The sequence below is a fragment of the Heterodontus francisci genome, chromosome 3, assembly GCF_036365525.1.
Source record: "Heterodontus francisci isolate sHetFra1 chromosome 3, sHetFra1.hap1, whole genome shotgun sequence".
Classification (NCBI taxonomy): domain Eukaryota; kingdom Metazoa; phylum Chordata; class Chondrichthyes; order Heterodontiformes; family Heterodontidae; genus Heterodontus; species Heterodontus francisci.
In genome coordinates this window covers 35,856,314-35,871,716 of record NC_090373.1, presented here as the reverse complement: position 1 = coordinate 35,871,716, position 15,403 = coordinate 35,856,314, and the positions used below count along the sequence as shown (strand labels likewise).

General features: G+C 42.2%; 1 protein-coding gene across 1 annotated transcript in view; it reads left to right on the top strand.

The window, feature by feature from the left end:
- The window catches only part of hcrtr2 (hypocretin (orexin) receptor 2), a 149,372-nt gene extending 136,511 nt beyond the window's left edge, over positions 1 to 12,861 (top strand). The window contains exon 7 of the mRNA XM_068028445.1: positions 12,519 to 12,861. Coding sequence (XP_067884546.1) covers positions 12,519 to 12,739 — 221 coding nt within the window. The 3' untranslated portion in view covers positions 12,740 to 12,861. The remainder of the gene's footprint in view (positions 1 to 12,518) is intronic.
- Positions 12,862 to 15,403: the final 2,542 nt, after the last annotated feature.

Genomic DNA, 15,403 nt, shown 5'->3' with positions numbered 1-15,403 from the left:
AACGGTTATCGATTAGACTGCTTATATAGACAGGACAAACTGTTATCGATTAGACTGTTTATATAGACGGGACAAACTTCTATCGATTAGACTGCTTATGTAGACAGGACAAACGGTTATCGATTAGACTGCTTATATAGACAGGACAAACTGCTATTGATTAGACTGCTTATATAGACGGGACAAACTGCTATCGATTAGACTGCTTATATAGACGGGACAAACTGCTATCGATTAGACTGCTTATATAGACGGGACAAACTGCTATCGATTAGACTGCTTATTTAGACGGGACAAACTGCTATCGATTAGACTGCTTATATAGACGGGACCAACTGCTATTGATTAGACTACTTACATAGACAGGACAAACTGCTATTGATTAGACTGCTTATATAGACAGGAAAAACTGCTATTGATTAGACTGCTTATATAGACGGGACAAACTGCTATTGATTAGACTGCTTATATAGACGGGACAAACTGCTATTGATTAGACTGCTTATATAGACAGGAAAAACTGCTATTGATTAGACTGCTTATATAGACAGGACAAACTGCTATTGATTAGACTGCTTATATAGACAGGAAAAACAGCTATTGATTAGACTGCTTATATAGACAGGACAAACTGCTATTGATTAGACTGCTTATATAGACAGGAAAAACTGCTATTGATTAGACTGCTTATATAGACAGGACAAACTGCTATTGATTAGACTGCTTATGTAGACAGGAAAAACAGCTATTGATTAGACTGCTTATATAGACAGGACAAACTTCTATTGATTAGACTGCTTATATAGACGGGACAAACTGTTATCGATTAGACTGTTTATATAGACGGGACAAACTGCTATCGATTACACTGCTTATATAGACAGGATAAACTGTTATCGATTAGACTGCTTATATAGACAGGACAAACTGCTATTGATTAGACTGCTTACATAGACAGGACAAACTGTTATCGATTAGACTGCTTGTGTAGACAGGACAAACTGCTATCGATTAGGCTGCTTATATAGACAGGACAAACTGCTATTGATTAGACTGCTTATATAGACAGGACAAACTGCTATTGATTAGACTGCTTATATAGACAGGACAAACTGCTATTGATTAGACTGCTTATATAGACGGGACAAAGTGCTATTGATTAGACTGCTTATATAGACGGGACAAACCGTTATCGATTAGACTGTTTATATAGACGGGACAAACTGCTATCGATTAGACTGCTTATATAGACAGGACAAACTGCTATCGATTAGACTGCTTATATAGACAGGACAAACTGTTATCGATTAGACTGCTTATATAGACAGGACAAACTGCTATTGATTAGACTGCTTATATAGACGGGACAAACTGCTATCGATTAGACTGCTTATATAGACGGGACAAACTGCTATCGATTAGACTGCTTATATAGACAGGACAAACTGCTATTGATCAGACTGCTTATATAGACAGGACAAACTGCTATTGATTAGACTGTTTATATAGACGGGACAAACTGCTATTGATTAGACTGCTTATATAGACAGGACAAACTGTTATCGATTAGACTGCTTATAAAGACACGACAGACTGTTATCGATTAGACTGCTTATATAGACAGGACAAACTGCTATTGATTAGACTGTTTATATAGACAGGACAAACTGCTATCGATTAGACTGCTTATATAGACAGGACAAACTGCTATTGATTAGACTGCTTATAAAGACACGACAAACTGTTATCGATTAGACTGTTTATATAGACAGGACAAACTGCTATTGATTAGACTGTTTATATAGACAGGACAAACTGCTATTGATTAGACTGTTTATATAGACAGGACAAACTGCTATTGATTAGACTGCTTATATAGACAGGACAAACTGCTATTGATTAGACTGTTTATATAGACAGGACAAACTGCTATCGATTAGACTGCTTATAAAGACATGACAAACTGCTATTGATTAGACTGCTTATATAGACGGGACAAACTGCTATCGATTAGACTGCTTATAAAGACATGACAAACTGCTATCGATTAGACTGCTTATATAGACAGGACAAACTGCTATTGATTAGACTGCTTATATAGACAGGACAAACTGCTATCGATTAGACTGCTTATATAGACACGACAGACTGTTATCGATTAGACTGCTTATAAAGACACGACAGACTGTTATCGATTAGACTGCTTATATAGACAGGACAAACTGTTATCGATTAGACTGCTTATAAAGACACGACAGACTGTTATCGATTAGACTGCTTATATAGACAGGACAAACTGCTATTGATTAGACTGTTTATATAGACAGGACAAACTGCTATCGATTAGACTGCTTATATAGACAGGACAAACTGCTATTGATTAGACTGCTTATAAAGACACGACAAACTGTTATCGATTAGACTGTTTATATAGACAGGACAAACTGCTATTGATTAGACTGTTTATATAGACGGGACAAACTGCTATTGATTAGACTGTTTATATAGACGGGACAAACTGCTATTGATTAGACTGCTTATATAGACAGGACAAACTGCTATTGATTAGACTGCTTATATAGACAGGACAAACTGCTATTGATTAGACTGCTTATATAGACAGGACAAACTGCTATTGATTAGACTGCTTATATAGACAGGACAAACTGCTATTGATTAGACTGCTTATATAGACAGGACAAACTGCTATTGATTAGACTGCTTATATAGACAGGACAAACTGCTATTGATTAGACTGTTTATATAGACAGGACAAACTGCTATTGATTAGACTGCTTATATAGACGGGACAAACTGCTATCGATTAGACTGCTTATAAAGACATGACAAACTGCTATTGATTAGACTGCTTATAAAGACATGACAAACTGCTATCGATTAGACTGCTTATAAAGACATGACAAACTGCTATCGATTAGACTGCTTATATAGACAGGACAAACTGTTATCGATTAGACTGCTTATAAAGACACGACAACCTGCTATTGATTAGACTGCTTATATAGACGGGACAAACTGCTATTGATTAGACTGCTTATATAGACAGGACAAACTGTTATCGATTAGACTGCTTATAAAGACACGACAACCTGCTATTGATTAGACTGCTTATATAGACGGGACAAACTGCTATCGATTAGACTGCTTATATAGACAGGACAAACTGGTATTGATTAGACTGCTTATATAGACAGGACAAACTGCTATTGATTAGACTGCTTATATAGACAGGACAAACTGCTATTGATTAGACTGCTTATATAGACAGGACAAACTGCTATTGATTAGACTGCTTATATAGACAGGACAAACTGCTATTGATTAGACTGCTTATATAGACAGGACAAACTGCTATTGATTAGACTGCTTATATAGACAGGACAAACTGCTATTGATTAGACTGCTTATATAGACAGGACAAACTGCTATTGATTAGACTGCTTATATAGACAGGACAAACTGCTATTGATTAGACTGCTTATATAGACAGGACAAACTGCTATTGATTAGACTGCTTATATAGACAGGACAAACTGCTATTGATTAGACTGCTTATATAGACAGGACAAACTGCTATTGATTAGACTGCTTATATAGACAGGACAAACTGCTATTGATTAGACTGTTTATATAGACAGGACAAACTGCTATTGATTAGACTGCTTATATAGACAGGACAAACTGCTATTGATTAGACTGCTTATTTAGACAGGACAAACTGCTATTGATTCGACTGCTTATATCGACAGGACAAACTGCTATTGATTAGACTGCTTATATAGACGGGACAAACTGCTATTGATTAGACTGCTTATTTAGACAGGACAAACTGCTATTGATTAGACTGCTTATATCGACAGGACAAACTGCTATTGATTAGACTGCTTATATAGACGGGACAAACTGCTATTGATTAGACTGCTTATATAGACAGGACAAACTGCTATTGATTAGACTGCTTATAGAGGTGGGACAAACTGCTGTCGATTTGTCTCTTTAAATGTACGGGACAGACTATCAGATAATCAGTTATAACTGGTCCCTATAATACAGAAGCATGATGAAATGTTCTTAGCCTGTAAAATAATAAATATTGCAGGCATTTTCCACATGAACAGAAATAACCTCTATCACCTGTAACTTTGCTTTAATAAGGCTCTTTGGCTTGTTGGGATAAATATTCCACTCTTCTAATGGCATATCCTTTGCTTTTATTTGCTGGAGGGCAAGTAAAGTAGCAGGTAGATTATAAAACCGCATGACTATCAAAACTCCACAGGTGGGTAGGCAGATGGAACAAATAGTTTTGTGAACAGGAGATGAACTTTTTCATGAGCGCACATTAGCATTTCTTCCACAAGCCATCTTTATAGTCTCTCTGAATGAAATTGCCAATTTAGTAGCAATTCAGGCTCAATTCTGAGTGAAATAAGAACTTAGCCATACATATTTTAGAATAACAGGTTTTTTAAATTTACCTTTGCTGAATTTACACTTCCTTGGTAACTTACACCAGTAGTCGAGCTGATTACCCTTCATGTAAAAAAGTATTTTGAGTGTGACAGGAGAAGTGACTATGGGCTGGATTTTCATTCCATGGTTGGGATCCTAATGCCCGGATAATTTCCGCATCGTGACCCGACACAATATTTAAATACAAAGGGACGAATTGACCAGGGGTGAATGTGGCGCCCCATTAGTAACACTGGAACCTGTATGGAAGCAGGACTTTGAAAACTAAGGCCTTTTGCAAAGGCAAGGAGCAGACATGGCTGGGCTTGCTGTTCGCTGAAGAGATGGATCCGCAAGGGACTGAAAGGGCCTGCGCTGTCACAGGCAGGCATCGCTGGGCGGCCTCACACTTCTCTGATGTCTCACTAGAGGCACTAACCAAGGCTAGAGGCAACAGGCAACCTATATTATTCCCAGCATCCGGGAGAGGGAACACTCCTAGAGACACAAAGAGGGCCTGGATGGAGCTGGTGATGGAGATCAGCAAATCAAGCAAAGAACTGAAGGATGTGGGTGCAGTGGCACAAGAAATTTAATTATGTTGGGAAAGGTGAGTGGCAAGTGGCACCTGGGTTACAGGTCACCATCTCTGTATACAGCAGCATGCAGACAGGCGGAACTCACAGGATGTCTATTGTTCTCCCTAATGTTGTCAGATCAAACGTCCAGTCACATCACTGAGACGGCAGTCACCCTCACATATGGGGTGCTATTCAGAAGGGGGCATCACTGAGGGGCACAGCAGTTCATATTAATGCCCTGCTGGAAGAGGTGAGGGAGGGCAGCCAACTCAGTCACTCCTCATCCTGCAGAAAAGGAGGAGTGTGGAGTATTGAATGTGATAAACATAGGGAGAGGGGAAGTATTAATAGGACTAGCATCCTTGAAAGTTGATAAATCACCAGGCCTAGATGAAATGTATCCTAGGCTGTTAAAAGAAGCAAGAGAGGAAATAGCAGAAGGTCTGACCATCATTTTACAGTCCTCATTGGATACAAGTGTGGTGCCGGAGGATTGGAGAATTGCTAACATTGTACCTCTGTTTAAAAAGGGAGCGAAGGATAGACCAAATAGTTACAGGCCAGTCAGTCTAACCTCAGTAGTGGGCAAATTATTGGAATATGTTCTGAGAGACAGGATAAACTGTCACTTAGAAAGGCACGGGTTAATCAAGGATAGTCAGTATGGATTTGTTAAGGGAAGGTCTTGTTTGACCAACTTGATTGAATTTTTTGAAGAAGTCACAAGGAAGATAGATGAGGGTAGTGCAGTTGATGTGGTCTATATGGATTTTAGCAATACTTTTGACAAGGTCCCACGTGGCAGATTGGTTAAAAAAAATCCCATGGGATCCACAGAAACGCAGCAAGGGGGATACAAAATTGGCTCAGTGGCAGGAAACAAAGGGTAACTGTTGACGGCTGTTTTAGCGACTGGAGGGCTGTTTCCAGTGGCATTCCGTGGGCCTCAGTACTGGTCCCCTGCTTTTTGTGGTCTGTCTTAATGATTTGGACGTAAATGTAGAGGGCATGATCAAGAAGTTTGCAGACGACATGAAGATTGGCTGTATAGTAGATAGCGAGGAGTATAGCTGTAGGCTGCAGGAAGATATTGATAGTCTGGTCAGATGGGCAGAAAAATGGCAAAGGAATACACAACTAATGAGAAAATACTGAGAAGTGTAGAGGAAGTGAGGGACCTTGGAGTGAATGTCCACAGATCGCTGAAGGTTGCAGGACAGGTCGATAAGGTTTTTAAAAAGGCTTTTGGAATCCTTTCTTTTATTAGCCGAGGTATAGAATATAAGAGCAGGGAGGTTATACTGGAACTGTATAACTCATTGGTTAGAGGCCACAACTTGAGTACCGTGTGCTGTTCTGGTCACCTCATTACAGAAAGGATGTAATTGCATTAGAGAGGATACAGAAGAGATTTACGAGGGTGTTACCAGGACTGGAAAAATGCAGCTATGAAGGAAGATTGGATAGGTTGTTCTCCTTGGAACAGAGAAGGCTGAGGGGAGATTTGATTGAGATGTACAAAATTGTGAGGGGCCTGGATAGAGTAGAGGTGAAGGGTCTATTCACCTTAACAGAAAAGTCAGTGATGAGGGGCACAGATTTAAAGTGATTGGTAGAAAAATATGAGGGGAGATGAGGAATAACTTTTTTACCCAGAGGCTGGTGGGGGTCTGGAACTCACTGCCTGAAAGGGTAGTTGAGGCAGTGACCCTCAAGTCATTCAAAAGAAGTCTAGATATGCACCTCAAGTGCTGTAAACTGCAGGACTAGGGACCAAATGATGGAAGATGGGATTATTTAGGTGGATCGTTTTTTGACTGGCACAGACATGATGGGTCAAGTGGCCTCTTTCTGTGCCTTAAACCTTCTATGATTCTAGGACGGAAGGCCGACATAGTGATGCTTTGCTCGGTGAAGATACTGGGCTTCGGGAATCAAAAACATGGAAGGTCTTCCTTGAAATCAGAGGCAGATAAGTTCCCATTTGTCGGAGTTCCCTGAGGTCTTGAGGAGGCATGGGCAGGCAATGGAGGAGTCCATGCAAAACATGTGCTCTGTCATGATTCAGGGTTTTGATCAGATGAGCTTCTCCATTGAGAAATTGGGCAACCTCTTTGAGAGCCATATGCAGCACCACTCTGAATGGGTACAGGAGCAGTGCTCTGATATGCACAGAAAGACTGAGATTCTCTGTAGCATACACTGCTCAGTGTCACTGATGGCGCAGAGATGCTCGGAGTGAATGCAGCTGCATCCCATTTGGCAGCCTCATCCAGCATCTAAGGGTGCCAGGAAAGGGCTGAGGCAGTCAAAGTGGCAAATGAAGGGGCCAAGCCTCAGAGGGCACCAGCATCACCCTTCAGCCCCTTGCCCCCTCAAATTCTGTGTGCCAACACCCTGTGACAGAGGCAGCCCCTACAATGATGCATGCGTGGCAGCCTGTAGAGGTGCACACATGGGCACCTCCAAGATGAAGATGGAAGCCGTAGGCATCTCAGCCAGAGGCAGAGAGTATGGAGCAGGCTGCCTCCACCTCATCCTGTGCCACAGGGGGAGCACCTCATAGAGGTGGTAGGGAAAGAAAGGCACCCTGCCATTAATTTCACTTAATGGGTCATCTGGGTGCTGTTGTCCACATTTGTCCGCTCTTTTTATTTCATCTCAATACCAATTGTTTATGTTATCAAACTGATATGTGTGTTATTGATGCTTCATGTTAAAAGGAGGATGGAGTCTCAGTGGGTGGTCAGGAGACTGGGGTTCCTGGTGTTGTTGTATTTTCATGCTCTGTGATGTTGGTGGTGGAATCCTCATTCTCCATGGTCATAGCTGGCAATGGGACGTGGGACGTCACAGATGTGAGTCATCACAGAATGATAGCTCTGTATGCTGGAAGGTGAGTTCTGGGATCACCTGTCATAAGGGTTTGGAGGCAATCAAGTGCAATGTTGCTGAATCAGCATGGCCCTTGCAGCCATGCCAGCCTGACATTTGTCCTGAGGTCTGGGTCGGCATCGGCGGGCATCATCCAATGCTTGGTGCCAGCCAGTTCTGGAGTGATCCCTTTCTCTTCATCTTCTTCCTTTTCTTCATCTTCCCAGTCCTCTCTCGAGGTGGAGTAGCTCCTCTCCATTCAGCTCCAGGGCTCTTTGTATTGTCATGCTGTACAGGCACAGCAGATGACCACAATATAAGACACTATGGCTGGCTCATACTGGAGGGCACCACCCAACCGGTCAAGGCAATGGAATTGCATCTTCAAGGTGCCAATAGTCTGTTTAATTCAGGTTCGTGGTAGGAGATGGCTCTGGTTGTAGCACTTCCATCTTCTGGGTAGTGGATGGGCATCAGGAGCCATCTCTTTAGGGGATTACCATTATCCTCCAGCAGCCACTCACTGAGTCTGAAGGTGGACCTGAAGAAGTGCGGCACCTGGGACTCTTAGTGGGTAACGCAGCCATGACAGCTGCCCGGGAATCGAGCACAAACCTGCAAGATGCACTTCCTGTGGTCACAGACCAGCTGGACATTCAGTGAGTTGCACCCTTTTTTGTTCAGGAATCTGGGTGGCTTGTCTGGTGGTGCCTTGATGGCTACATAGGTGCAATCAATGACCCCTGAGTCTGAGGGAATCTAGTGATGGCGGAAAAGCCCAATACCCTCTGTGCCTGTGCGGATCCATCTGATTCATAATGGATGTGTTCTCCTGCCCTCGAGAATGGGGCACCTGTGATCTGCCTGATGGCGTGATTAGGTGCTGACTGCAAGTTGTCACCTAGGTCTGCAGCTGATCCCTGGAATGATCCAGTGGCATAGAAATTCAACACCAGGGTGATATTGACAGCTACAGTTAGGGGACTGCCATGGGGGCTTGGAAGCCTCAGGCCATTGTGGATCAGAGCAGAAAGGTCTGAGACCATCTGTCTGGATAGGTGCAGCCTCCTACGGCACTGGTGCTCTGTCATTTGCAGGTAGCTGACTCTTGGGCGGTAGACCTGATTTCTTGGGTAGCGCCTTCTTTCCCTCGCAGCCCCCTGCTGTGCTCCTCTGGCCTCCTGCTGTCCAGGAGCTTCCATCTGCTGGAGCTCATCCTGGCTGCTCTGTCAGAGTAGCCTGTTCCCACCTGACCACTCTCAGCTGACGCTCATTCATTCAAGTAGCTTCTAGAACAGTTCCAAGGATTCAAAGGTAGCAAACTAACCCTGCTATTTTAGAAAGGAGGAAGAGAGAAAATGGGAAATTATAGGACAGTTAGCCTAACATCAGTAGTAAGCAAAATGTTAGAATCTAGATGATCTGAAAGATTAAAACTAATGCCTCTACTATCTCAGCAGCGACCTCTTTTAAAACACTAGGATGCAGGTCATCAGATCCAGAGATTTGTCCACACTTAGTCCCATTAATTTCTCCAGTTTTATTTCTTTACTTATACTGATCTCTTTAAGTTCCTCATTCTCACTAGACCCTGGTTCTCCATTACTTTCGGAACATTTTTGTGTCTTCTAACCTGAAAGTATTTGTTTAATGTCTCAGTCAATTCCTTATTCCCCATTATACTTTCACCAGTCTCTGCCTCTGTTGGGCCCACTTTTACTTTCACTAATCTCATCCCTTGTACATATCTATAAAACATTTACAATCTGTTTTTATGTCTCTTGTTAACCTACTCTCATTTTCTCTTTTCTCCTTCCTTAAAAATCTATTATAAGGGACGTGGCAACAGGGCACTTAGAAAATTATAATATGATTAAACAGAGTCAGCACTGATCTAGCCTGTAACTAGTGGGATACTTCAAGTATCAGTACTTGGGCCTAAGCTATTTGTATGTATATTAATGACTTAGATGAGGGGACTGACTGTAGCATATCCAAGTCTGCTGATGATACAAAGTTAGGCAGGAAAGCACGTGGTGAGGAATCATAGAATAGTTACAGCACAGAAGGAGGCCATTTGGCCTATAATGTCCGTGCGAGCTCTTTGCAAGAGCAACTCAGCTAGTCCCATTCCCTCGCTCTTTTCCCATAGCCCGACAAACGATTTTTCTTCAGCTGCTTATCCAATTCCCTTTTTCAAAGCCATGATTGAAACTGCCTCCACCACACTCTCAGGCAGTATATTCCAGATCCTAACCAATCTCTGTACAAAAAAGCTTTTTCCCTCATGTGGCCTTTGGTTCTTTTGCCAATCACCTCTGGTTCTTGACCCTTCTGCCGAAGGGATCAGTTTCTCTGCTCTGTTTACACCCCTCATGATTTTGAACATTTCTATCAAATCTCCTCTCAATCTTCTCTTCTCGAAGGAGAACAGCCCCAACTTCTCCAATCTAACCATGTAATTGAAGTTCCTCATCCCCAGAACTATTCTAGTAAATCGTTTCTGCACCCTCTCTAATGCCTTCACATCCTTCCTAAAGTGTAAAGGAAGTACAGAGGGTCAGAGGGACCTTGGTGTACTTGTCCATTGATCACTGAAGGCAGCAGCACAGGTAGATAAGATGGTTAGGAAGGCAGATGGGATGCTTGCCTTTATATTTAGCCAAGGCATAGAATATAAGAGCAGGGAGGTTATGATGGAGCTGTATAAAACACTAGTTAGGCCACAGCTGGTGTACTGTGTACAGTTCTGGGCACCACACTATAGGAAGGATGTGATTACACTGGAGAGGGTGCAGAGGAGATTCACCAGGATGTTGCCTGGGCTGGAGCATTTCAGCTATGAAGAGAGACTGGATAGGCTAGCGTTGTTTTCCTTAGAGCAGAGAAGGCTGAGGGGGGACATGATTGAGGTGTATAAGATTATGAGGGGCATTGATAGGTTAGATAGGAGGAAACGTTTTCCCTTAGCGGAGGTGTCAATAACCAGGGGGCATAAATTTAAGGTTAGGGGCAGGAGGTTTAGAGGGGATTTGAGGAAAAGACTTTCACCCAGAGGGTGGCTGGAATCTGGAATGCACTGCCTGAAGGGGTGGTAGAGGCAGGAACCCCCACAACATTTAAGAAGTATTTAGATGAGCACATGAAATGTCATAGCATACAAGGCTACGGGCCAAGTGCTGGAAAATGGGATTAGAATAGTTAGGTGCTTGATGGCCAGCACAGACACAATGGGCCGAAGGGCCTATTTCTGTGCTAAATAACTCTATGACTCTATGTAGTGCCCAGAACCTTACACAATACTCCAGGTGAGGCTGAACCAGTGTTTTAAACAGGTCCATTATAACTTCTTTGCTTTTGTACTCTATGTCTCTATTCATAAAGCCCAGGATCCTGTATGCCTTTTCAACAATTTTCTCAACCTGCCCTGCCACCTTCAACAATTTATGCACATATATCTCCAGGCCCCTCTGCTCCTGCACCCCCTTTAGAATTGTATCCTTTATTTTATATTGCCTCGCCACGTTCATCCTGCCAAAATGTATCACTTCACACTTCTCTGCATTAAATTTCATCTGCCAAGTGTTCGCCTATTCCACCAGTCTGTCTATGTCCTCTTGAAGTCTATCACTGTCCTTCTCACAGTTCACAATATTTCCAGGTTTTGTCATCTGAAAATTTTGAAATTGTGCCTTGTACAACCAAGTCTCGATCATTAATATATATCAAGGAAAACAGTGGTCCTAGTACCAACCTCTGGGGAATTCCACTATCTACCTTGCTCCAGTCTGAAAAACAACCAATCTGAAAAACAACCATTCACCATGACTCTGTTTCCTGTCACTCAGACAGCTTTGTATTCATAGTGTCATTGTCCCTATTATTCCATGGGCTTCAATTTTGCTGGCAAGCCTATTATCTGGCAATTTATCCTTTGGAAGGAGGATGCAAAGAAACTTCAGAGAGATATAGACAGGTTGGGTTGAGTGGGCAAGAATATGGCAGGTTGAGTACAATGTAGCAAAGTGTGAAGTTATCCACTTTCGTAGGAAAAATATAAAAGAATATTTTTTGAACGGTGAGAGACTGGAAGATGTTACATTCAGAGGGTCCGGGCTGATCTTGTCCATGAATCATAGAAAATTAACATGTAGATACAGTGTGCAATTAGGAAGGCAAATGGTATGTTGGCTTTTGTTACAAAGAAATTGGAGTAGAAGAGTAAAGAAATCTTAATACAATTAACACAGGGCATTTGTGAGGCCATACAAGAGCCAAATGATCTACTCTTGCTCCTGTTTCTTATGTTCCTATGTTCTTTATTAGATGACTTGAAACTTAGATTTCCACAATGAAAGATCAGCACTTTGTTAAAGGGTAAAGAGGAGGAGAAATAAGAATGAATATTCTCAGTGAGGTTCACATTGAATTGGACTGGTAGCTCACTCAAGCAACACAAATCCTACCCTCTGCTTGAACATACTTATATGAATTCTAAATACAGTTGTCTTTATTTCCTTGTCCTGTTGGTAATAATATCAGTTAGCTGAAAGGATCCAAAATGATTGAAATATTCTTGCTCTTTTTAAGGTAAATTCCGACAAGAGTTCAAAACTGCGTTCTCTTGTTTCCGGAGAGACCGTCAGAATGAAGAACGCCTCAGCAGAGCCCGAACGAGTACCGAGAGCCGCAAGTCTTTAACCACACAAATCTGCCACTTTGACAATGTTGCCAAAACTTCCGAGCATGTAGCGCTTACAAATGTGACTACATTACAGACCAGTAATCTTACTTCCAACAACATCTGGTGACAGTGACAATGTTTGCAGTATTCATCTCAACATTGGCCTGCCCTTTATTATTTACTTTGTTTCTCGAACACCACAGTAAATATCAAGAGTGAAGGTAATTTGTGTAGCAATAGGCGACTGTTTTTGGACTTGTAAATCAAATAATTAAAACTGCCATCTCACTGGCAGAGAACAACACTTCTCCATTGTATTTTTGTATTATTCCATGTTTGCTAACTAAAGTCCTTGAATGTGTCATTGCTTCCCAAACCCTTGTTAATATTTCCCGGAACTCCATGTTTGAATCCGTTCTATTAGATTTCCATGCCCACCATAGTACTGAAACGGCTCTTACCAAAGTCACAAATAACATCCTGTGTGACTGTGGCAAAGGTAAACTTTCCTTCCTCGTCCTTCACAACCTTTCTGCAGTCTTTAACATGGTTGACAACATCATCCTCCTCCAGCGCCTCTCCAACTTCGTCCAGCTGGGTGGGACTGCTCTCACTTGGTTCCATTCTTATCTATCTAGTCAAAGCCAAAGAATCATCTGCAATGGCTTCTCTTCCTGCTCTGACATCATTATCTCTGGTATCCTGCAAGGATTTAGCCTTGGTCGCTTTTTATTTCTCATCTACATGTTGGCCTCAGCAAAATCGTCCAAAAACATGTCAGCTTCCACATACACGCTGACAACACCTAATTCTACCTCACCTTCACCTCCCTTGATCCCCTCCACTGTTTCTAAACTGTCAGACTGCTTGTCCGACATCCAGTACCAGATAAGCAGAAATTTCCTCCAACTAAATATGCGAATAAACATATGAATTAGAAGCATGAGTCGCCTCTTACCCTTCTAAACTCCAGCGGATACAAGCCTAGCCTGTCCAACCTTTCCTCATAAGACAAATATTGGTAAGATGGAAGCCATTGTTTCTGGCCCCTGTCACAAATTCTGTTCCCTTGCCATCAAATCCATCCCTCTCACTAGCAACTGTCTGGGGCTGAACCTATTGCTGTTCACAACCTTGGTGTCATATTTGTCCACAAGATGAGCTTCCGCACATATCCTCACTATCAGTAAGATCGCCTATTTCCACCTCAGTAACAGTGCTTGACTCTGCCCATGCCTCAGCTTCTCACCTGCTGAAACCCTCATCCGTGTCTCTGTTAGCTCTAGACTTGATTGCTCCAATGCATTTCTACTGTCCTCGCTAGTTCTATACTCCACAGATGGTTGCAGATGGAGAATAAAGTGGCCAGAAATTACCTTCTCGGTGATTGAGGCCACAGAAGTACAAAGAACAAAGAAAATTACAGCACAGGAACAGGCCCTTCGGCCCTCCAAGCCTACGCCGATCCAAATCCTCTATCTAAACCTGTCGCCTATTTTCTAAGGGTCTGTATCTCTTTACTTCCTGCCCATTCATGTATCTGTCTAGATATATCTTAAAAGACGCTATCGTGCCCGCGTCTACCACCTCCACTGGTAATGCGTTCCATGCACCCACCACCCTCTGCGTAAAGAACTTTCCACGCATATCCCCCCTAAACTTTTCCCCTTTCACTTTGAACTCGTGTCCCCTTGTAATTGAATCCCCCACTCTGGGAAAAAGCTTCTTGCTATCCACCCTGTCTATACCTCTCATGATTTTGTACACCTCAGTAGAGAGGCTATAGGAAAATGCCAGATGGAAGAGATGGCCCTGAATATGGATATGAGAGTTTAAATGAAGGGAGAATTTTAAGAAGGGCAGTGAATTCAGAGGAAAGGGAAGGAGAGCTGAGAATAGAGATGGAGGATGAGGAGTCACTCAGCGCAGATGAATTTTACTCTCGATGAGAAGTAAAACGGAATGCCGGAAATTTAAAATGTATAATTCTCAGCAATGCTGAGAAAGCACACCTTCTGAAAAGAACAATAGATTCATATTTCAGGTGAGAACTGAAGCATTCTCACCGCAGGGATGCTGCCAGACCTGCTGAGTATTTCCAGCATCTTCTGTTATTATTTCAGATTTCCAGCATCCGCAGTACTTTGCACCTGAAACATTCTCTGTTCTCATGACTGACCTCATTAGCTTCACTTTGTGTTCCTTTTGGGGTGGGGGAAGGACTCCACAGATCTATGTGTGCAGTAAAATCATAAACTCATTCTTTTTGAATTCATGTGTGATTTTGTTGCATGTAGCAACCAGCAGAATTCTTCCTCCAATGCATCTGGAGCTTTTGGTCAGCCTCCATTAATCAGTGTGCTACAAGGAGCACTAGAGGGCACTCTTTACCATCATATACTTAAACATTAGAATATGCTTATTACAGACTTACTTCATCAAAAGACACTGTCCTGAATGGGATGAATTTACGATAAGCATTCTATTCCCCATCTAATTGTAATGCCAAGTCAGATAAACACAAGTCTTAAAAGCTAATCAGCGCAAAGTGTGGAATCAAACCAGTCTGATAGCTGTTATCAGGGAAAGGTTAAAGGGGCCATTGATTTATCAGAAAAATATTATTGAGCACAAATGCCAGGAATTTTCTCAGGGGTTTTCCTGCTCTGCTACCATAACTTTGGCAGAAACCCTATTTACTGGTGTAAATAGGACGTTTACTGAATTTATGGCAGCAAAGCTTCTTTTTCAATTTATTTTTATTACCGCTGCTCGATACTGAGCAGACGTG